The 24,384-nt window shown below is 45.0% G+C and overlaps 2 protein-coding genes across 2 annotated transcripts in view; one reads left to right on the top strand and one right to left on the bottom strand.

Moving 5' to 3' along the window:
* Positions 1 to 605: 605 nt before the first annotated feature.
* On the bottom strand, positions 606 to 7,699 carry sf3a3 (splicing factor 3a, subunit 3). Its single transcript, XM_031586311.2, is given in 18 exon segments — positions 606 to 1,028; positions 1,235 to 1,290; positions 1,484 to 1,501; positions 1,504 to 1,573; positions 2,420 to 2,530; positions 2,724 to 2,889; positions 3,653 to 3,721; positions 3,832 to 3,939; positions 4,478 to 4,545; positions 5,035 to 5,103; positions 5,423 to 5,561; positions 5,869 to 5,951; positions 6,055 to 6,146; positions 6,438 to 6,510; positions 6,602 to 6,707; positions 6,870 to 6,922; positions 7,047 to 7,094; positions 7,470 to 7,699. Coding segments are annotated over 18 exon segments (1,503 nt in total). The 5' UTR covers positions 7,566 to 7,699; the 3' UTR covers positions 606 to 950.
* Positions 7,700 to 8,845: 1,146 nt separating this feature from the next.
* The window catches only part of LOC105903697 (ubiquitin-conjugating enzyme E2 E2), a 47,129-nt gene continuing 31,590 nt past the window's right edge, over positions 8,846 to 24,384 (top strand). Inside the window, exons 1-3 of the mRNA XM_012831477.3 lie at positions 8,846 to 9,059; positions 11,177 to 11,368; positions 13,907 to 13,957. Coding sequence (XP_012686931.1) covers positions 11,178 to 11,368; positions 13,907 to 13,957 — 242 coding nt within the window. The 5' untranslated portion in view covers positions 8,846 to 9,059; position 11,177. The remainder of the gene's footprint in view (positions 9,060 to 11,176; positions 11,369 to 13,906; positions 13,958 to 24,384) is intronic.

Raw genomic sequence — 24,384 nt, 5'->3', positions numbered from 1 at the left:
TGGTTATTCATGCCTTGCATCATTTTTACTTCATCGTATGTCTTACCGGGTGTCACTGCAATGATGCCACGAAGCAAGGAGCAGCAAGATGGAACAATGGTGTGCCGTTCACTCTTTCTCTTCGCTATGAGCAAAGCTGTCCTGCTTCCGTCCTGTTTTTATTACAGAGAGGGATGTCCCTAGACGATTAAAATAATCAACACATCATCTAAGACTAGCAGAGACAAGAGGAAGGGGAAGACATGTGGAGATGGAGCCAACTTTACAGAGAGCTGCCCTGAAAGTTATTTTGCCATCGTTCTTAGTGAAATTGACCTCACTTTCAGTTCAACGTTTAAGGAGTGGAGAGTGGCAAATAACTGTAAAGGAGATCTGAAGTGTTATACAGTAATGGTTTGCCAAGATTACTGGGCTATAAATTACGGTCAGATCACTATAGCCATAAACAAAGTTATGTGGTCCAAAGGACCAACAGGCAAATAAATCATTTGACTTTATGATACTGATCAAATATATACCACAGAATATACCACAGAATTTAACCTATGAAATATAGTGAGTGATTTAGTAATACATTTTTTTTTTTAAAAAACACATCAAGGCAATGAGAGTACAGTAAATTTATTAAATGTAGCAAATCATCATTTATAAACATCCTCATCTTACAGGAGCTACAGAGAAGGAATGGACGAGAATGACCACTAGTTATAAAACAACACAGAAATAACTCCTTAAAAACATACACACAATCACGTGTAGTTAAAGCAAAATGGCATTTAGAGATGATGGACAGATGCTCTTATGTGAGAGGACTCCAAATGTTTGGTTTAGTTTAGTCTCGTTGCCTTTTCAGAGGACAGTGTCCCTGTTGTCTGAGTTTTACTTTGTCTTGTTTTCCCTTCACAGAAGAACCCGTCCCTGTGGACTTGTTTTCGCCTCGTCTGGCTTCTTCACAGAAGACCCTGTCGCTTCAAATCCTCGTAGGTCTTCTTGTTGACCACATTTCCACTTGAGTCTTCGTACTCCTCCTATAAGAGAATTCAACCGTTTACGATAGATACAACAGATTTCACAACACTTTAATGGGTCCACTGTATGTTTTGACACTTCCAAGAAACCACATTTCTGACACACTTACACAACACAAGTTACACAACTAATTCTTTCATCAAATCCCAAAGGCAATTAAAGCCTTGGTCATGCAACACACCCTCTGTGAGCAACAACACCAAACCTCTGTGTCTGGCTGCCACCTCTCTGATGCCTTCTGTGACTTCAATTTGGACCACACTGTTAGGAACAGACCGAAAGACAATAAAGTCAAATACCACTAAGAATATTAAACAGAACACGTAGGCATACAGAGAAAAAAAGATTCACAAGGGCACATTTTATTAACTTTAGATTCGACTTTTTCGACTGCCATTGTAACATGAATTGATAATGATGGTCTGTGATTGATGGCAAGTGATGGGACACTCACGTGAGACGGCGTCTTCATCTGGGTGACATTGGCGAAGTGGGCCGTGTTTGGGATGCCCAGGCAACGCATGCCGTGAGCGTGGCGCCATTCCTGAAAGGAACAAGACAGACAGGTCAGGTTACGCCTAAACGGGGGCCTATACTGCGAAGCAAGTGCAACATACCCAGGGTATCTTTCCATTAGCTGGCTTGACATAAGCAAGGTCTCCACGTTGGTGATGAACTCATTAAGTCAAGTCAACCCAGGTTTTCCCAATTTAGCTATGAGCACATTCACGTTAAAGGGGCAGTGTCGCAAACATGGAACGGTCTAGAGCCCTTGTTTCACTCAAGAAAAACAAACCATAATCTTAACAAAAATGAGGAATTTAAATCTATGAAACAGGTTAAAAGCTACAGCCAGGAAGGAAAGCTGGCAAAAAATGTGCAGACTGAGTGAATGTGTAAATAATACACATTAATATCTCTGCCCCATCATTAAGGCACGAGTAGATCTGACTATAATCCCAATTGAGTATTCCATCAAATGATTAAATTAAAATGTAATTAGAAATATTCTTATGGTGTGTTTTGTCAATATTAACAGCCTTAATTACCATGGTGATGTACCCTGGCGTGACATTGAAAACCCACGAATAAACAAAGTAACCTCACCAACCCCCAAACCCTGCCCCAGGTCAACTGTTTGCATGGCTAACCTCAGATGCTTTTTTTTTTAAATGTTTTATGCAAAGCTGCACTACAATACTACAATTCTTCCAGGGATCTCTCTTCATAAGAGACATAATATACTCAGCATCTGTATCAGTGAGCTGGGTACCAATCTGACAAACATCATCTGCTGCTGCATTATTCATTTGTCTGCTTTTGATGGCTATTTGTGTTCCGTCTTTGTAGGCATGTTTTTGTAGTCAGCAGATCCAGGAACAGAACTTACTGCAAAATGTCTCTGAAAAGCCTTGGGTCCACGGTATGTGTAGTTTCCACAGATCTCACAGTTGTAGTTGATGTTCAGACCGTGGAGCTTGTATAGCCAGTATGGTATGGGCTAGAAGAAAAACAAAAAGGGCAGAGACAACCAGTTTAATCAAGATGCACAACAGCTGAAGCCCTGAATCGCAAACCAACAAATAAATAAATAAGCCTCTTCTCAAGGATTTAAAATGAGAACTTCTCTCCTCTCTGTTCATATTGACATGACATGTCACCGCAGCAGTAATCACATGACCATGAGGTCCTACCTTGCCGTCCCAGCCCAGGGGCAGGTTCTTGGGGTTGTAGATGATCTCGTTGTCCTCGTCTTCACTCTCACTCTCGCTGGGCTGCTCTTCGTCCTCCTCGTCGCGCTCCTCTCCTGTACGGGCCTGTTTCCTCTGAACGTTCTCATGAGTCAGCTGCCTCTGCTCCTGTAGTTCAGACACATGAATAAAACAACATCAGCTCCGTAAACATCAGTAATAGCATCGTTTTGGCAAGTAACCGTATAATAAACGGGATAATGTTATAATCCGCTGGTCAGTATCAGAAAATAATCCTATCAGCATGAAACAAGACCCCTACGCACGGCGGCAGTTCTGTTCGTCCTGTTGAGATTTATTTTTCCAATACTGACCAGCGGAAAATACATTATTCCTTATTTATACACAAAACAAGATGTTAAAATCACACCATACTACAGCATCCCACAAACGGATTTCTTTTTCGAATTGTTGATTTTATTTGGTCGTTCCCTTACATTGTATCATATTAAACAAAATCATGCTTCATCTGTAGAGTAAACAAACATCAATTCTTCTACTCCAGAATCACACACAATCCAAATTTCAGCTCTTTTCCTGTGACATGCAAGCATTAGATCACCCCTTACAGCACAGTAGAATAGGCTCTATGAATCATGTCTCTAGAGTGGAAAACATCTATACAAATCAAACTGACCCTGAAGTATCATAGACATTCAATGCGTGAGGTCCTTCCTACAAGAAGCATCCATACAATTCTCACAACACTTACTCGACAATAACTACAATTCAACAGATTCAGCTATTGATATTTTACATTCAATAGTAAATGCTATACCTGAAATATAACACCTATATTCCTGCGGTAAACACACATTCTGAGCTTTAGTTGAATGCTTTCCTACGATTTATTTATTATAAAGTCAACTCACCCCAGAGTTTCCACATATTCATAAATCTGAGCCTCAAGGAAGCCGATTTCTTTGTTCCTTTCTGTGTCTCTGTAAAGAATGAAGAGCATAAGGTCACAACATAGCATCATACGCCCTCTCATTTACTGAAGGTTACCCTGCATTTCTAAATGGTGAATAGGGAAGTGAGGTGTTCTTACTTTTTGGGGCCTTTGGATTTGGGGTGTTTGGCGAAAAGGGAGGGGTCCAGAGATTCCATAGGTTTGCCCTTGGTGCTGAAGAGCCTCTGGGCTCTCTCCTCCAGAGTCCTACACAATGGAGAAGAAGAATGAGACTGAGTGTCTCTCAGACTGGCCTTTCACTGATGGGGTTTGGAAAAACATCGGTCACACTTTATTTGGATGGTCCCCTATAGACTGTTTACAGATGCTCAGATCAGAACAAACTATCTGTTGAAATGAATTAACGACAGGTTAAGGTTAGGGGTTGGGTTTGGCTATGGCGATGTTCAGTGAACAATTAGAAAGACTGACCTTCAATTTCAACAAATGATCTGTAAAGTCTCTGTAGGCTGACTGTCCAAATAAAGTGTTACCAAAATATCTACTGGAGCCAAAATTAAATCACAGCAATTCGGGTACCAAATTTGATTTATTCAAGTATAGGGTGGGACTAAAATGTAGGTTTGCATTTCCAACATACACTACTATCACTGCTATACAAAACACTGCCTTCAATGGTGCGAAATATTAAAAATCTTAAATTATGTTTAAAATGACTAAAGAAATCCTCGTGAACAGTTCTAGAGGACAGGGAGTTTCTCCATCGCACAAGAAGCACACTCACCCTCCACACTTCAGGCCCAGGGCCATGAGGGCAGACTTCAACCTGTCCAACCCCAGAGAGGCCAGCTCCTGTGGAGACGGAGTCAAACAGTGAGGCACCGCAAGACCAGATGGGTCTCAGGAATAACATACGGCAGATTTCATCTCACTCAGTCGTGCAGCGTATGGAAAGATTGCACCGACACTGTCGTCATTTTTAATAACGGGGCATTCCAGAGTGAAATTCCTACAATATTACGTGGACTGGATTCTCTAGATATAAGAAATGGTACAGTTGGGAATATCTGCACCAATGCAGAATCAACTAATTAGATATATTGGGGATGTTGTTACCCCATCAAGTGACAAACATATCAAAAACCATGTCACCCTCACACAGTACACAATGCCAGCAGATCAGGAACTCTATCTAAACCTTAATGAGTGGACAGTCACTTTATAAGAACTTAATCTTAATAATTTTATATTCATTTTAAAAATCTTTTTTTTTTTTTTTTTAGCATTTATGCATCATGTCTTCATGTTGTGTAATGCTTATGAATGCAAACATAACCCTACCTCCCAGGATGAGAAGGCAGACAGGTCCAAGTGAGCTCCAGCATGGGTCAAAGCACTGCTCGTCTCTTTCTGTTGTACACAGACCACACACACACACACATTTTAGTCATGATTCAGTCAACAGACAATGTTTCCACCTTTGACTGAAATCTCCCCATAAAATGATCATTCAGAAAGAGCTAAAGACAACAACCAACAATCATCATGAAGGTCAAATACTATGAGGTACATCAGTTTAAACATCACGTCTCCCTGACCTACTGAAAATAAACCTCAAATGGGTTACACCTTGGTTCTTACTATAGTTCTCTCTAGTTTAAGTTCTTATACTTCTAGGACATGTAGGACCAGCCATTCTACACCTGACTGAGGACACATTCACACTCACCGGCCATCCCGGAAAGGTGCCAGCCTCCCATTTCTTCTCGAACTCTATGAGGATTTTGCCGTAGAGCTCGTTCTGGTCCAGGAGGGGCTTCACCTTGTCGGTGTACTCCTGCAGATACTCCATCAACATCTCCAAATACCTGACAAGATCAGCAAGTTGTTCCAATTCAGGTTAATTCTACTAGCGTTTTACGTCTACCACAACAGAAGTTGACCCATTAGTACTTGTGTATGTAAATAAAACAAATCCATAGACATCTAAACATACATTTTTTTAAAGCTCTGTGGCTTAATAGTTTGGTAATAGTTCTCAATGTCCCTTCTTCCTGGTTTAGTTTGCCTATGGCTTTCCACAAGAAAAGTACTTTACATGTCAATCCCCACACATAGCATTATAAAGAAAATACATTTACATGCAGCCAGAAATCCACGAAGATTTGTACTTACCTCTTGTACTCTGCATTCTTCCGGTCTTTGGAGATGTCAAACAACTGATCAAACGAGGACAGGTAGGAGAGGTAGTCTAGTTTCTGACAGACAGAGGGGGGGAAGACGTACATCAGCCATCAGTTCGACTTAAAGGGTATGAATGTTGGATGAATACACAAAGCTGGGTTTAGGAAATCGGCCTACCTCTGCACTCTTCAGGTTGATATATTTCAGGTAACAATCATGAAGGTCCAGGTAACGGCCATATCCCTCCTCATCAGTAAACTCCACAAGATCTAGAGAAAATATACCACTGTCAGTGAATGCCTCCCTCACACCCTGGAAGAAACAGACCTAAAACATGTTGTTGAGGGCATGGGGCCCATGGTTTATAAAGGAGGTTGAAACAGGCTTAGCAAAGGCCACTGAAAAGGCGTTTCTTGCTGCATATCTTGCTTCCTTATTCATTAGCATGTGTTTTCGTTGAATCATTTAGCAGCCCAAAATAAACAACTTGTGACGGTGATTTGAAAGGTGCTCGACATATTTATTTACAGGTGATATATATTTCAGGCGTCTTAGCTTACTTTGTGCCTCCTCACTGGGGTTGTCCCTCGCCTTCATTAGCTCATCAAACTCCACGGACATAGGAACACAGATCTGGAGATCACACACACAACACGCTAGGATTAGAAACATGCACACTCAACTACAAGCATAAGACATGGATCTGATCTTTCAAAACCCTAACCTCATTGGGATGCTTGCGGTGGAACTCCTTGATCTGTTTCAGGCGGTTGTAGAACTCAGCAAACTCATTTGGTCCAGAGATGGCATTGAGCTCATCTTTCCTCATACTGGAAAAACGTTATTAAAGACATAATCAACAAGCAGTGATGAACAACATCGTTCCCCAGAAATTCAAAGTAATTTAGATTTCGGTACGTAAGGCACTTACTATAGTCATTCAAAAGCATAGCAGTGACCAAGTCTGACCTGGTGTACACTATTCAACTCACCCGTCTTTATCCTCATAGGAGTCCCTAAGATTTCCACATACTTCCATGTATCTCTAAAAAAAATTAAATATCGCAACATAAAGAGTTATTTTCAGCAGACTTGGCTAAAAATGGGAAAAAGAAGAACAGTTGACCTGGGTTGCAAAACGTATTTCTAACCATGTAGAATTTACTTACGTCCAACATAGCCCTGGTTCGGTGATCTGAATTTATTTGATCCCGTAGCTGTTGGGGGAAAGTAACTGGGTGAGTTACAACATTATAATTATAACCATCACCTTCACCCACAGCAAAGTAGCATTTAGCAAAGCTAGCTAGCTACATAAGCTAAAAACATTTCATCAAACCAACACTGCGTAGTGGGTAACAAGGTAATGTTAACTGCGAACTTTAACATTACTTTAAAGAAGCAGCAAAATGACCACTGCAGTGGAGAAAACAATAAAACACAACCAAGGATTGCAAAGTCAATGTAGTACACCATTCATAAAGTAATGTAGCTACGCATTCTAATAGGTAAAACATATAAAAATGAACCGTAAATGTAACGCCACTAAATGTGGAGGCAAACAGCTAATTAAAGTTAGCTGATTAGCATACCGTCGTTTTCTTGTGTAGCATCTCTTTTGTTTTGGAGTCCAACAGCCTCTCAATTTCCTCGTGATATCTACGTTGCTGCTCTAAAATTGTTTCCATGATTACTGTAAAACAGGACACTAGTAAACACTGATACTTTTAACAGATCACCGGCCACTTGCTAACTGAATTCGCAGTAGCTTACGATGGTCGTGCGTGACCACAAACGGAAGTAGGTCCGTAACACTTTGAATGGTATAGAAACAGCAAGTTGAAAATAAAAGGTTCCCCTTATGTTAGAGTAGTAAGTTCGGAAGGCTGATCTCAAAATAACTTACATTATAGAGACCAAGAATTAGAATTCGACAGAATTAATATGACTCATTATTTAAAACATGATGTCTTAATATTAAGCTAGGGCTATATGTCTGACAAGAATAATCGATAATGTTGAAAATCGATTAGGCTTACAGTTTGTTTTAAGTGAACCCATGGCCAAATTGTGAATAGGCTATACCCATTGGACATTCAGAGACGGTGCTTGGGGGACCAGATAATACATAAGACAACAGAATACATTGTTGGTCCATGTAAAACAGATGTAAAAATGTAAATGCAAATAAATGTAAAACAGTTTCCTATAAGCATAGGTAGCTTAGGCCTACCATTACTTTTTGACCTAATGGGATATGCTTTTAATAGCCTTACAAGGCCTATACACCAACTAATAAACAGGACTATGGAATGTTGACACCCTCTTGTGGACAATATCCTGTAGTTTAAACAAATAGCCTACAACAAATCACGTTCAAGAGATTTGTGCTGCCCTTTACAAAACAGGCCAGCCACCACACTCAGACATGAAAAATAACAGACATTAACAGAACAAAATCCTATGGATAGCCTAAACTATCCTATGGAAGTTTAAAGTGAAATAATTTCCCATTTTGAGTGTAAAATCAGTACAAAGACTGCCCCGAAGCACTTTACATTTAGTTATCTCAAGCTTATAACTTTCAGAATTGTCATTCTTCACACGGAGGTCATAGACAAGATTCACTCCTCTAAGAGAAATAATCCATGCTTTATTTGGAACATGGAAATTGACTACTATTTTCTTCCTTCTCACCAAGTTAATATGGGCTAGAGCACAAAACCATTTTATCAAGAATTGGGCAGCTCTTTGTTAAGCGCTGTCCTTAAAATGAAAGGATCCTAAACATCCGTTCCTGCTGTTGAAAACCGAAGCAGCTGACTGACTGCGTCTGAATTGTTCACATTAGCGTATCATGCTTTGACCATTTTGTCTCATTACAAAGCAATAGCCTGCTTACGTTGGTTTAGCCTGCACCAAGCTGCGACCTACCCGTCTTTTATTCACACCCATATTCTGAGTCGCAGAAACACACACGCAACACACACACTCTCTCTATTCGTGCGCGCACCCGTGGAGATGGTGCTTTAGAGCGCGCTCGGAGGCGGTCCGGTTGCCTCAGAATTGCTCGGAGATATCAACGAAAGAGAGCGACAGCGAGCGGACCTGCAGTCATAGCTGAACACATTTTTCGGAGTTGATCGCAGAGATTTTATTTAGCTGTCGGCGGCCCTTGACAGGTAAGCTCGGTAGTCTTTTGGGGTTTTGGATCTTAGCCAGCCTAAAGTAAGCTGTAAATGCCCCATGGATCCATAGGGCTTCTTCGACTGGGTGGTGGGGTGTTCTCTTGTCTTTTGTGCCGAGACAGTTTTCGCTCTCCTCCTACCAGAAACCTCTCGTTTTTTAGACATAAACGTGGGCTTTGACGGCATTGCGCTAGAAAGATCAGTTGGTTAGAAGACCTTTTCTGGCGATAAGAGGATAGCTGCCTCGGCGAAAACAATCCCGAATGTCAGGCGAGTTCTCCGACGAATACATTTAAGGCCTCCTCAATTATCTCAGCCACAATTCGCGGGGCTTCTCCGCTCCGTTCGCTGACCTTCCATGGCAGCGAGTATTTTGACAGTTCCGCGTGACAAGTGAGACGAAATATTTACACAGCAGAGAGCACCGAGCTATGCCGCTCACATCGAGGGATTTTCCCTCGCTCCCCCTTTCTTTTCAAATGACATGATAAATAGGATTACCTAATCAATTTGGCACAGGAACTCGATAACCTGCATAATATCTCTTTATAACAAGACGGCCCATTTCATGATTTCGTTCTCTAAGCACATTTAACAGTAGGCCTATCTGAATGAGTTTTCTCTCTGTGACTAATAGCAACCATCACCTGCAATAATCTGAATCGACTATGTCATCTGTTTAATGCAGTTAGATGGCGGTTTTATGGCTCCGGTGGGCATCTTTAAATGTGTGCAATTTCACCTGCACATTTTAATGGACTATATGATGCAAATCACTACGGAGTTCAAATTATGGTGCGGACACTGATCTTCTACTCTAGTTTTGTTTGAGTTTTAAATCACAGTTTAGGCTAATTTATTCACTGTCGACTCCTCAATAACTAAATGTTTCACTTTTAATCTATTGGATCACCAAAATATGGTTAGAAGCCACAGGCAGCAATTACAAATCAAGGAAACTTTATTAGGTCAGAGTTTTAATTCGATATATCAATTGACCTATTTCATTGTGGCTGCATAGCCTGAGCTTCACCGAAATAATCCCATTCGTTGTTTAATATCCCTGAGTGGACTGGCACTCCACTCCGAAACGCGATTTACCCCGAAACGCGATTTTCCGTTACTGTCAAATTCGTCACTTCATCAGATCACATATTATGATTTAGTACAAGTTATGGGTGATGTGTCTTTTGTGCTGAGATTTCTCTGTATTGCAATTAAAAAAGACTGCATCCCTTACTGGAGAGTAGAGCAGTTGCATGAACTGTCATGAATCAAATTATACGCAGTAAATACACTGTAGTAATTTGATGCAAGTGTGTGTCAACACCAGTACTCATCCTTTGGCTGTGGCAGCTTTTCAGGTCAGAAACCTGAGTCATCTCCTTATCTGGCCTCACTGTGTGAAGTATAACCCAGCCTTTCTTTACACCAGCGGAAGAGCTTGCGGTCCCACTCTGTCTTCATAGTTCAGGTGTCATTGAAAACAAATCTGCTGTCTGGCCAGCCATCCACATTTCCCTTTGAGGATGAATGAACCCTCGTCACCTTGAAGCTTTTAAGACTGATAGGAAATTGAATTTCACCCAGTGCGACCTTGTAGGAGCGCCTTGATTATAGACAGAGTCGTGCGTGATGGACTCCCTCAGGTGACGTTACCCGGCTCATGATTATGACCTTTAAAAAGCCCTTGAAGGCAATAGTATCCCTAGTGTCTGGGCTCGGCCCATGGTGTGGAAAAACAGGCCTTCTAGCCAGAGTGTGGGATGGCAGCTTAAAATACCATGACAGTTGTCCAGTCAACAAGCGTCACAGAGGTGTCATAGAAAGTGACTCATTACAAGGTGTTTTCCCATTAGATAATCTCACCACTTCTCTGTCTGTCTGTCTGTCTGTGTCTGTCTGTCTGTCTCTCTCTCTCTCTCTCTTTCTCTCTACCTCTCTCTCTCTCTGTCGCTTTCTCTCTCATTCTCCATCTCTACCTCCTGTCTCTTTTACTCACTATCTTTCACCTTTTGTCTCCCTTGCTCTTACTTTTTCCTCACTTTCTTCTTCTTCTTCTTCTTCTTCTTCTTCTTCTTCTTCTCCTCCCCCCCTTTGCCCCCCACCAGGATGTCCAGTGAGGTGCAACAGAGGCCGGACGACAGTCCCAACACCAGCGGGGGCAGCTCCGATGCAGAGCTAAGAGAGACCGTCCCGGTCGAACAGCCTCCGGAGAGGGAGAGGGATCAGACCCCGCCCAAGAAGAAGGAGGCCAAGATCTCCAGCAAGACTGCTGCCAAACTCTCCACCAGTGCCAAGAGGTAGGTCCACTCGGGAGCCCCTGCATGGAATCACAGCTTGGAACACGGAACTCCGAATCAGAAACACAGAATCTTAGAACGTAGAACTCTAGTTCTGATTTATTGAGGTGGGGTCCAAGGGAGAGGCTTGTGAGGGTGAAGGGCCAGCTGGTTCTTGTCTTCAGTCAGACTGTGGGGTTTCTGGTCAAAGAGACAGAAAGTGGTTTTGGTTTTCAGCCTCGCTGTCAGTCGAGTTTGGTGGGTCTTTGACCCCAGTTCTTTAACGAGTCAACACAATCAAACAAGAATGAGGAGCAGGAGAAGTATGTCCCCTCAGTGTCACTCCCCCCAAGAACCCCCTTACCATCCACTCCACCCACACCTCCCTCTTCTCGCCCTCAGTAATATCTAAGTGTGTGTGTGTGTGTGTGTGTGTGTGTGTGTGTGTGTGTGTGTGTGTGTGTGTGTGTGTGTGTGTGTGTGTGTGTGTGTGTGTGTGTGTGTGTGTGTGTGTGTGTGTGTGTGTGTGTGTGAGTGAGACTGTTCTGATTTAGCTGTGCGCAGTGTAAGAGGGTGTAAATCTAAGGGTTTGGTGTCAAGTAGGGGAGAAATCAGGGAGCGCACGTGCAGGCTCCCGCTGTACCTCTGAAATGTGAGGTGAAAGGCTCAGTAAATTAGCCCTCTCTCTGGTGTGCTCGCTCCCTCTCTCTCCCTCTCTCTTTCTCTCCCTTCCTCTCCCTCTCTCTCGCTCCCTCTATTTCTCTCCCTCTCTCTCCTCCTCCCTCTCTCTCTCTCCCTCTCTCTCTCGCTCACTAGCTCTTTCAGCACACCGTGCCTTCTGTATGCACAGCCCCTCAGCCTCACCAGTGGAAATGTGCCACCTCAGGAAAAATACCACAGATCAAATTACACAGCATGCAGTCAAGCCCACAACGACTCCATAACCATAGCAATTTTATTACAGCCGTTGCAAAATATGTCCCTTTTTTTCTCTTCCCCTCCCCCCGCCGCCTCGCTCTAGTGCCCCAGCACACACCCACCACCCCTCCCCATCTCAGCTTACCCCCCCCCCCCCCCCCCCCCTCTCAGGGAAGATGACAGTAACTTCTCCTTTGGCTCCCTATAAAGCTTAGAGGTTTAATATGGGCACAGGTGCAGGGTGGCTTTCCTCTGTTGTCCAGCTACTGCCTGCATCCCTTTAGTGGGGTTAAGTACGTCAAGCCATCCTTGTGTGTCGGCTCTTTTTTATAGAGTCCAGAGATATAGAGAGAAGAAGGCGAATAGAGAATGGGATGAGTGTGAAACAGCGGATGTGAGTGAAAGAGATGTCATTGCTTTGCAGCAGACAAGAGAAACTGTCTGACTTGCTCACTGAATTAGAAGAAAAGAGGTAATGGTGATGTGAAGTGTTTTTTTTTTTTTTTAGATGCTGCTGTGATGTTTTGAAAGAAATCTTTATCCCTTTTCAAAGTGACGCTAAGAGACCTTGACCCCCCCCCCCCCCCTACACACACACACACACACACACACACACACACACACACACACAACAACCAATCATTTCCTGGTGATTATCTCCAATCTGAATCTGACAGCCAACAGCGCAGCAGCTCGTTGTCAGATGGACGAGATAATCAATAAGCGGTCATAGCTAAGTAAACCGCCAATAACCAGATCCACGTGCTCCTCCAGTTCTAAGCGCATTTTAAGTGCTCCCAGAGTGTGCGCACGATGTTGCAAGATGTGTGGTAAGATAGCGCGTTCGCAACATGACCCAACAAGCCCACAATATTTGTTACGTCGTTATATTTATGAAAGAAAGAAAGAAAAGACGTGCAACTGCTCGATTTAATGGCCACAGTTATATAATGAGCAGATTGCTGTAGTGAAATAGAACCTCCTTTGCTCTGGGCCGGTTCTGTAGAAGCCAAGCAGCCTGTTTGTGTCCTGGCTCCTTCTCTTCTGGTAATGCTGTTAAACAGGAGGACCCTCTGAGACCGAATAAAACCCGACTGAATAAAAAAAAAAATCCATTTTTTTTTTTTTTTTTTTACCAGAGAGCCATGATTGTGTTTCCATACTCACAGAGATTCCGGCATGCATTGGCCATTCCATTTTGATCTAGAACGGTTGTGGAAATAGGACCTTAATTTTCAGGCGAGCGTTGTTGCAGAGCAGGACCTCATGTTCGCCTTCAGAGCGCTATAAAAGCTCCTCACACAAAGTGTTGCCAGACTGGGCAGAACACCTCCCATCCCCTCCCAACCCCACTCTCGTTTTTGTTGTATTTGTAACAAGGTTAATTTTTGTATTCAACAGACCTCTTGGGTTCTGGTATACAGCAGGGAATCAATGTGTTATTCACTATGTGCCGTGTGTGTATGTGTATGTGTGTGTGTGTGTGTGTGTGTGTGTGTGTGTGTGTGCGTGTGTATGCGCGCGTTTATGCATTGATCCCCCCCCCCCCCCCCCTGTTCCTCTTTTCCTAGAAGAGTGTGATGTGTGACCAAAACAGGCTCATTAAAGCGTGAAAACCTGCTCTCTGCTTTTATTACGCAGGATTCAGAAGGAGCTGGCGGAAATCACTCTTGACCCACCACCCAACTGCAGGTAGGAGGCTGCGATTTCTGCTCATTTATGTTTTGGTTTTACAGCCTTGTTGAATGTGTTCAGTGTGCCCACAACATCTGTTGCTTGGCTCCGCTGTTGCAAACAGAGCAGGATTTTTTATTTTTTTTTTTGCACGTTTCCCTGAAAGCCTCACAGAGTCAGATGTGTCTGGAATAGATTATTACCTGGCTCTGCGAAAGGTGTCACGTGAGCTGGTCCCAAGTTCCTTGCACAGAGGCTGAAACCGCGTAGGCTGTCTCTCTAAGCAAGACTGATCTGTGTTGTTAGAGGAACAAGCCGGTGTGGGGAATATGAAAGAGAAGAGGATGGCCGTGTCGGCTTTGATAGACGCTGTTTAGTCTGGGCATCAGTCAAGCCCTGTGTGTGTGTGTGTGTGAGAGAGAGTGTGTGCATTTGCACATGTGTGTCTTTCTTCGTGTGTGTGTGCATTTGCATGTGTATGCGCTGGCATATGTTTGCCTGCATGCGTGTGCGCGCATTTGTGTGTGTGTGTGTCATGGTGGGGGACAGTTGGACATGGAGGTCACACTAATCAGCTGTCAATCATGCCTGCCTCTGTGTGTTTTTCCCTCAGAGGATTTAAAAAAATGAATCAGCTGTTTGTTGTCATATGGAAGAAAGCCTCAAGGGTAGAGAGAGACAAAGAAGAGAGAGATGGAGAGATAGAGAGAAAGGGAAGAAACATTGCTTGTAAACATTGAAGATGTCTGTTTGATGGAGAGTAAATTGGAATAGCTAAAGGTGTGGTCTGCAATTCTAATCTAATACACTTTTTGTCGAATTAAGCAAATTGCTCCTCACGGTTCTCCAGCTGTCCATTCTGTGTGTGAGCTGAAAACAACTCGTGGTCGCACACAGTCCTGGCTCTGTAGATGGGCAACAATGCAACGGTTCGGACCGAACCCATACACTCTTCCAGCCAATCAGCATGACGCCTCAGGAGCACAGTGGTGTAATTGGACTGGCCGTTGAGCTCAAATATTCACAATCACACACTGTAATTTCAATAGTGAAGGAACAACCTGCTTTTAGTGACTGATCCAACTTGTGTTCCCAAGCCCTCTCATGGAAAAATCAGAACGCTCAGTCAGTCAGGTTTTCACCCCAGTGTGCGGGCAAGCGTTCCGGACTTTGCCGTGCAAAAGGGAATTTCATGGTAAGGCAGCGAAGAATGACACGATGGCCCTCCTCTGAATCATCATTTGTCTTGTAACCTGTCAGTCATGATGGCGGGGTTATCCCCTCCCCCCCACAGTAACCATATAGATGTGTGTACTGGTTGCCCCATTTATTTTACCCCACTGACTGGCTAGTTGACTCAGCACAGAAGGGTTCATTCTACTGTGGAAAGCTCTGCCCAACTTCCCTCTCAATTCACTCCACACACGCACTTTAGGGTATCCCCCTGCTGCCATTTTGTGCGAGCATTTTAATGGGTTAGAACAGTGCCCCAGCGTTTGCCTTTACATGAGGAGTGAGCCCACAAAACTGTTGATTTAAGTATCTCAACATGAATTGCTGCCATTTTGTACGAGCATTTTAATTGGTTAGTAGAGTGCTCCGACGTCTGCTTTTACATGGAGGTGAGCGCAGAAAACTGTTGCCTTAAGTATCCCAACATGAATCCCTGCCTTGCAGTGAGCACTCATGCAACACAAGCACGATGCCTTGCAGAAAGAGGAGGATGGAGTGAAGTTATCCGAAAGAGAAAGAGTTAACTGAAACACAGCCTACATAGAAGCTCAGGTTGAGTGTGTGGATGGAGAAAAACAAACGGAACGACCGGCAGCATTCGCTCTCCTTCACCCGTCCCACTCACTCACCCTCCCTTCCCATCACAGGCGGCTTGATCTCCAGTTTAAATGTCTGAGTGACTTGATCCTTTGTTTGTGAGAAGGAAAGGGTTTAAATGATTGTCTTAATCAAGGATCATTATGCTGTAAATTGTTTTACAAGGAGATCAGTGCAATGGGGGTGTTGATGTATGTATGTGTGTGTGTGTGTGTGTGTGCGTGTGCGTTTCTGTGTGTGTGTGTGGGTGGGTGGGTGGGTGGGTGGGTGGGTGGGTGGGTGTGTGAGTGTGTGTGTGAGTGTGTGTGTGTGAGTGTGTGTGTGTGTGTGTGTCTTGGACAGAGAGGCCTGTCTTTTTGTGGTGTCCTTAATCATATGAGCAGAATGGCAGGGTGAATCAAAGCTGTGTTGGTGCCGGGGTTGAGGCTTGTCCCGGTTTGCTAATTGGCCTGACAGCCTGAGAGGGGATGTTTTTGAAGCGCTGTGTGAGTGCGTGCGTGTGTGTGTAAGTGTGTGTGTGTGTGTGTATTTTGGAGCGCTGAGGGGAAGCAGATCAGATAGGAGACGTGGGGGTGGGGGCTTCTGCGATGCACCTCATTAGGTGGTTGGTCCGGATCCAAAAGGTTTGTTCCGATTCACCGGCACGAAGGCAGGAAGGGGGTTGGGGGGTGGGGGGTGGGGGGCTTTTCAGATGGTAATAGTGAGAGAAACAGAAGTGAGGTTGAGGAGCAACACAGGTACACATGCATAAACCGACAGACACACACAAACACACACACACACACACACACACACACACACACACACACACATTCATGTACACACTGAAGCACATCTAGACGGACACATAAAAACACCAACCCTGATACAGTCACACATTGACACACCCAGAAGCAGATAGATACTCGCACGTATAGAAATGCCCTCATATGCATTAAGCACAGGCAGACTCACACACTCGCACACTCGCACACACACACACACACACACACACACACACACACACACACACACACACACAGCCTCAACCCCTTGTTGTCTTTATTGGGCCACGACGGGCCTATGATAAGAGTTTAAAGCGGTGTCAGTTCTTGTGAGGGGGTCCATCTCAGATGTTTCCACTGAGTTGAATCTCATTTGAGGAATGATTTGGCAGCGTCTCCTGAAAGGGCAGGGGACAGCGTTGACATTTGGTGCCGCACACACCCAGATAGTTTTCGCTTATTTAATCATTTTTGTCACCCTGACGCTGAATAATTAATTGGATGTGACAGGCTGGCTGGAAGGGGATGTAAATAGCCACACACACACACACACACACACACACACACACACACACACACACATTGCATTATCCCGTAGCACAACTGGGGCCCCCACTCCTCCACAGATATTTTTTTAATTACCATATCCTTTCAGGACGCCACCAGCTGCCTTTTAGATAAAAATCCTTCCCTTGGCAGAGGGAAACAATGTGGATTTCCAGAGAGGATTGGCCACCCTCCTTTTTTTCTTACCTTCTGTCTCTCTCCTTTTCCCTCATTCTCTCTCTCTTTTTCTCGATCTCATTCTCTCTGCTTCCCCCTCACTTCTTTCTCATTTTCTGTCTGTTTCTCTGTCCCCTCTCTCTCTCTCTCTCTCTCTCTCTCTCTCTCTCTTTCTCTCTCTCCCTCCTCCCTCTCTCCCTAATCCTTGTGAAATTTGGCACTTTGCTCATTCTGCTTGAGCAGAGAGACTCCCCAGGGAGCTCCAATCACAATCTAAACAAAAACGCTGAGCAGGGAGGCGAAAAAGAAGAAGAAGAAGAGGAGGAGGAGGAGGAGGAGGAGGAAGAGTCCAAGCCTGAACATCAAACACCTCCTCAAATGCCGAGCCACCCCCGACTCCCAGTGGCGACGATCACTCTTGCACTGAATTAACTAAGTGTGGTGTACATTTGGTTTGATATAAATTTACATGGTGACAGTAATGGCTGACCTCCTCATAGAGACGAATTTAAAGAAATAACTGTCTACTGCCCGGCAGAGCAGTTTATATTACACTGAGATTTATAGCCCAGTTCCCTGTGGGTAACCTCTTTCAGAGTGACTCATTACATGGATGAACGGTGTGTTTCTCTCTCTCTCTCTCACATACACACACACACACCAGACTAATGACTACACTGTCGCCCTTTCCCTGGGTTTGGTGATGGATCCTCCCTCTCTCTATCTCTCTCCCTTCTGGGCCTCCTCCTTGGCTAAAACACACACACACACACACACACACACACACACACACACACACACACACACACACACACACACACACACACACACCCCAACCCTCCTCCTTTGTCTTGGCAGAAGAAAGCCAAGGCTGACCTTTTAGTCCTGGGGAAAGCTAATGCATCTCTTCCGCTTGTAAGTGCTTTTTAAACTGAGAATGGCAAGGACAGCCTCTCTAGTAATCAGGGACAGGCCTAGGAGAGAGAGAGAGAGAGAATGGAGAGATGGAGAGAGAGAGAATAGAGAGAGATGGAGAGAGAGAGAGAGAGAGAGAATGGAGAGAGAGAGAGAGAGAGAATGGAGAGATGGAGAGAGAGAGAATAGAGAGAGATGGAGAGAGAGAGAGAGAGAATGGAGAGAGAGAATGGAGAGAGAGAATGAAAGGAGTGATACAGTGGGAAAGGAAGAAGAGCGTGTGGGTATGTGTATGTCTGTATTTGTGTGGAAAAAAGTGTGTGTGTGTATGTCCGTATCTATGTGGAAAAAGTGTGTGTTTATGTATATATGTGTGTGTGTATGTCTGTATCTGTGTGGAAAAAGTGTGTGTGTCTGTGTTTGCGCAATGGTAGCAACATCTTTTTAAAGCATAACACTTTCTTTCAAGTAGTGCTCCTCCATCATTCTAACCTGCTACAGATAGAAAATGGGGTTTCAAACATGGCTAAAATAACAACAGTGTGGTTGCTTATCGCCTCTCACCATCAACTGAAAGGACACACACTCACACACACACAAAGACACACAAACACACACACGTGTGCACACACACACACCCACACACAGTCACACATAAATAGCTGTTCTTATTGACTGCTCGGGCGAGGCCTGGACGCCTGCCAAGTCGGTGTTTGTGAGGTAAACCAACAATGATGGTGTTGTAATAACAGAGTTCAGCAAGCTGGCCAGCCAAAGTTGGTAATCCTTGACCACATGGGTGAGGGGGGTAGGGCAATTGAGAATCGCTTACAGGCAGCTGATAGAGATGAAAAGACATAGACTTTAAAAAAAAAAAAAGAGAGAGAGAGAAGGAAAGAGTGAGCTCTATTGTCCGTCTGCCTGGCACCTCTTCAGAAGGCCTTCCAAAGGGATCTGTGTTTACCTCTTGCCCTTACCCCTTGAAGCAGGGAGGAGAGGAGGATATGTAGGTCTTACATTGCTTAGAGGTGTTAAGCAGTTCGGATAAGATTGCCAGGAATTCTAGGATTGAGACAGATTTCTTTTCTCTTTTTTTTGTCACGCCCGGTGTTTCAGGAAGTGTGTGCGCGTTTGTGTGTGGATTTGTGTTTGTGTGTGCATATGAGCATGTATTTGTGTGTGTGTGTGTGTGTATGTGTTTTAGTTCCCAAAGACTCACCTGGTTCTGGTAGTTTTGTGCAGTTTTAACAGTGCCTGAATGCCACTGGAACTCTCCTGTGAAGTGTTCTCTGCCTAGCTGTTAAATAGAGCGATGAGGTTGGCTGCAGAGGCTGTGTGTGTGGTGTGTTTGGTGTGTGTGTCGTGTGTTAGGTGTGTGTGGTGTGTGTGTTGTGTGTGTTATGTGTGGTGTTCATGCAGGATGTTTGGAGGCTTATAAAAACCAGTTGGTGTGACCAGAGTATAATAGCACTGAGAGAAGAGCCTTCCCCCCGAGCAACACACAGGTGGCCTGTGTGTGTGTTTTATGTGTGTGTGATGTGTGTGTGTGTGTGTCTTCCTCTTTCTCTTTCTCTCTCTCTCTCTCTCTCTCTCTCTCTCTCTCTGTGTGTGTGCATACGTGCTTGTATGTACACATATGTGTGAGTGTGCGTGTGTGTGTGCGTGTGTGTGTGTGTGTGTGTGTGTGTGTGTGTGTGTGTGTGTGTGTGTGTGTGTGTGTGTGTGTGTGTGTGTGTGTGTGTGTCTGTGTGTGTCTGTGTGTGTGTGTGTGTGTGTGTGTGTGGTCATTAGAGAGAGGGGGTGGGTAGGTTTATTAGGGAACATCCAGTGGTGCCACACCAGCTGCTCTGTTTGTAGCTGCTGCAATCTCTCCTTCACTCCCTCTCTTTCTCCCTCTCTTCTCCTTCCCTCGTTCCCTCTCTCTAACCTTCCCTTTCTCTTTCTCCCTCTTACTCTCTTCTCCTTTATTTCTCTTCAACTCTCCCTCTCTCTTCCTACCCTTTATTTCTCTCTCTCTTCTTCTATCCATCCCTCTCTCTCCCTCCCTCACTCTGTCATTCTGTATCTGTATATTCTTCTCTATTTCACCCTCTCTTTCTCATGTCTTCTTTGCACTTTTTCTTTTTCTCTCACTCCTTTCCCATCCCTTTTGCTCATATCCTTTTTCTCTCTTGTTCCCTCACTCCCCATCTCCTTTCTATCCCTGCATCCATTTCCTTGTCATGCACACTCCCCCACCCACAAACACACACACACAGCCCCCCACTCACCCACACACACACACCCCCACCCACCCACACACACACTCACCCACCCGCACACCCACACACACACACACCCACCCACCCACCCACACATACACACACACACACACAGCCGTACATACATGATATCATACAAGGCATAAACTCTGGCACTCGCTCACATGCATGTATAATCATGGCCAGCTGAACAGAGCCATCGTGTCCAAACGTCTTCTCCAAGCAGCCCTGTGATGTGTAAGTGTAGGGCCATTTGTCACATTCACACAGGGAGCTCCACACCTGGCCCGAGGCGTCTGAAAGACACGGACCTGGCGGCAGACATTGTGTACGTTCACACAGGCAACCCTGCTCACGGGCTGAGGTGTCTCAGCTCCCCCGACCTGGCAATTCAGAGCCTTTTGGCATTTGTGCGCCAAGATGCTGGTGATCGGGCGTGTGGAGATTGCTGTGAAGAGGGCTTCTGATACTGTAGGGGACAGTCAAAGTAATGTGGGGATATTTTTTCTCTTTAATTGATGTGCAGACAGATGGATGGATGAATGGACTGTGGGATAGATAGATAGATAGATAGATGGATGGGTGGATGGATATTTTGACAGATGGATGGATGGATGGACTGTGGGATAGATGGATGGGTGGATGGATATTTTGACAGATGGATGGATGGATGAAAGGATGAAAGGATGAAAGGATGAAAGGAAAGATGGTTAGATGAGTGTGTGGTTGCTGGTGCCTCCATGCAGAGTGTATTGAACATTAGGGTCTCTCTCTCGTCACCCGTCTCAGTGTGCTGCTGCCCAGCTGGAAGAGAGTGTTGCTGTCTCACTCGTTATCTCACTTTCCTCTCTCTTTCTCTCTCTCTCCCTCCCTCTTTCTCTCTCTCTCTGTCTGTCCCTTTTCCTCTCTCTGTCCCCCTCTCTTGTTCGCTTCCCTCACTCTGACGAGCTCTCCCACACTCCAGCATCGCCTGCCACACACAACACACTCATATCATCACACACACACACACACACACACAACGCATTCATATCATCTCTCACACACACACACACACACACATTTTCTCCCTTTCACACGTTATCTCCCAATCTCTCAGTATCATTTCTTCCTCCCCTCCCTTGCTCACCCTTCTCTGTAATCTCCTCTTTTTCTGCTGTGTCTTAATCTACTTGTCATTTTCTCCAGCCGTTCCTCTGCCATCTCCTTCCAGCAATTATGCGCTCTTAAAATGTGTAATTTCCCAAATAGATCTATCATTCTCCCTCTCCCTCTCTCTCTCTCTCCCTCTCCCTCTCCCTCTCTGTCTTCCTTCCCACTCATTTTCTGTGCTTTCTCTCAGTCCATCCATTTCACTCCTGTCTCTTCTATGTCTTCTTTCTGCCTCTCTCTTTCTCCTTCCATCACACTACCAACCTATCAATCTCTCTCTCTCTCTGTCTGTCTCTCTCTCTCTCTCTCTCTCTCTCTCTCTCTCTCTCTCTCTCTCTCTCTCTCTCTGTCGCTCTCTCTTCATCTCATCCTGCTCCTCTGCTTTCTGTCTTTACCCACCATTTTCACACATCTCTCTCCCTTTCCCTCCCTCTCTCCTTCTCCTCTTCTCTGTTCTGAATTCTACATCCTTTTTCTCTTTCCTCCTCCATGCTGAGTTGAGCTGAGCAATACTCTGAGGCCGAGGCTGCAGCTGTGGGAATGAGGTCATATCTCTGTGTATTTTACACACACACACACACACACACACACACACACACACACACACACACACACACACACACACACACACAAACACACACAAACACAGTGTCAGCCAGTGGGATGTTCTTGCATGCTTTCTCTTTCCATCTCTCCGTCTCTCTGTCCCAGTCTGTCTTTCTCAATCTCTCTCCGTCTCTCTCATTCCAAATCTCTCTGTTTCTTTCCCTCTGTCTCACTCGGCAACAGTAGCAACTGAATTCTGAGAAACACATTTCCAGACAGCCACAGACACACACGGACAGATAGACAGACGGACGGACAGACAGGCACACACACACACACACAACAGAAGTAGAGTATACATGCACACAGCTGCACTCCCAGATGCACAGAGATACACCCTCTTCCTGCTGTAATTATCCGCAACAAGCACGCATGCACTCACCCTGTGTTTAAAATACACACCTCGAGGCAACAGCAGACAAACCAACTAAACACACACACACACACACACACACACAGACATAGATCCCATATGCTGCCATGTTTACACACACCTATTGTTTTTTTTTTAGCTTGAAAGGCACTCCTAGACAGTGGCGCACCCATTGCTTGAATACACACTCACACACACAAACAGTCACAAAGTCCGACACAACAGTATAGACAAACAATTGCTGCCCTAGAGACACACAGATCACACACACACACACACACACACACACACACACACACACACACACACACACACAGTGCTCAGTCCAAAGATATCATAAAAACCTGGCACGGGACAAACACACACATGTATCCACTGGCTTGGTTCATCTGTCTAACATTAGCTTGTGGGATGAATGCATGTGTGCCTCTGCAAGCCTTCAGGGATCTCTTCAGATGGTCTTCCCATCTGTTCTTGGGGCCTCTGCGGGGACGAGTCTCCTCGGCAAGATGGCCGTAGAGCACTGTAGGCTCGCTCCATCCCACCTAGTGATCTGGAGACCCCTGACAGCGGACCGTGTCCAATGGAGACAACTGGTGGCGAACGGAGTCCCCCCACTCCGAACAGGAGTGGACCCGCCAGCATGAGGTGAAGAGGGCAGCTCAACACCTGGCGCCTGAATCCTCCAGCCCCCCACCAAAACCCTTTTCCATTCCCCCCCCCCCCCCCCCCGCATCTGCCTGCTCAAGGAGCAAGGAGAGTGGAGGCCGCCGAAGAAGAAGAAGCAGGACAACGCATCCGGTGGACAGCCCTTAAGCCTCTGCAAGTGTGGAGATTACAGATAGGCGAGGCGTGTGTGTGTCTGTTTGTTTGTTTGTGTGTGTGTGTACGCGCGCATGTGCAGGTGTTTTTGTGTGTCTCTGTGTGTGCGTGCCTGTGTATGCGTGTGTGTGTGTGTGTGCTTGCTATCTACTGTAAAGCTCTGCAGCTGTGGCATAATCACGTTACTGATGTACCGCCATAGCAGCCAAGGCCATTACTGCAGCACTTCAAAGTCAATACCTCCACCATGGCTGCTCCATAGAAACACAGCTGTGCTGTTTAGTGTAGAAAACAATCTGACAGCGAGCTACGCTGACTGCCACAGTCAAAGACATCCAGCTCATTAACGTGTGTGTGTGTGTGTGTGTGTACAGCCACGGTAGCCTGGTTATGTTTGCAAGTGGTGAATGTGACTTTGTACATAAATTACAGGTGTGTGTGTATGTGTTTGTACACCTGTGTGTGTTGAATCCTTGTTTGTGCATGTGCATACATTTATCTTCTTTGTTTACACATGCATGTTTGTGTGTGTGTTTGCACATATGCAAGTGTGTGTGTGTGTGTGTCTGGAGAGAGAGAGAGCGCGTGTGTATTCATGTGCATTCATGTCTGAGAAAAAAACGTCAAAGATGAATGTGTGAGCGGACAGAGGTGGAGAGAGGAGGCAGATCTAATAACAGACATGAATGTTTATGTGTGTGAAGCTCATTGTTTAGCGCTCCTGTTGCTGACAATGTAGTGTAGCTTCATTCAGCAAGCTCTTAAGCAGCCCAGTCTCTTTTGTCAACACTCAGGCATGCAAAACCACTCACACACACATGTGTGCGCACAAACACACACACAAACACACACCCACACACACACACACACACACACACACACACAACAGCAACAATGCAGACACATGCATGCACAAAACACAGAAGCTTATACACATATGCAGACACACGCGTGCAAATAAACACACAAATGCACATATGCACACATGGACACAAAAAG

Source organism: Clupea harengus, chromosome 19 (assembly GCF_900700415.2).
Source record: "Clupea harengus chromosome 19, Ch_v2.0.2, whole genome shotgun sequence".
In the NCBI taxonomy this organism is placed as follows: Eukaryota; Metazoa; Chordata; class Actinopteri; order Clupeiformes; family Clupeidae; genus Clupea; species Clupea harengus.
The sequence above is the reverse complement of the archived record's forward strand: the minus strand, read 5'-3'. Positions and strand labels throughout refer to the sequence as shown.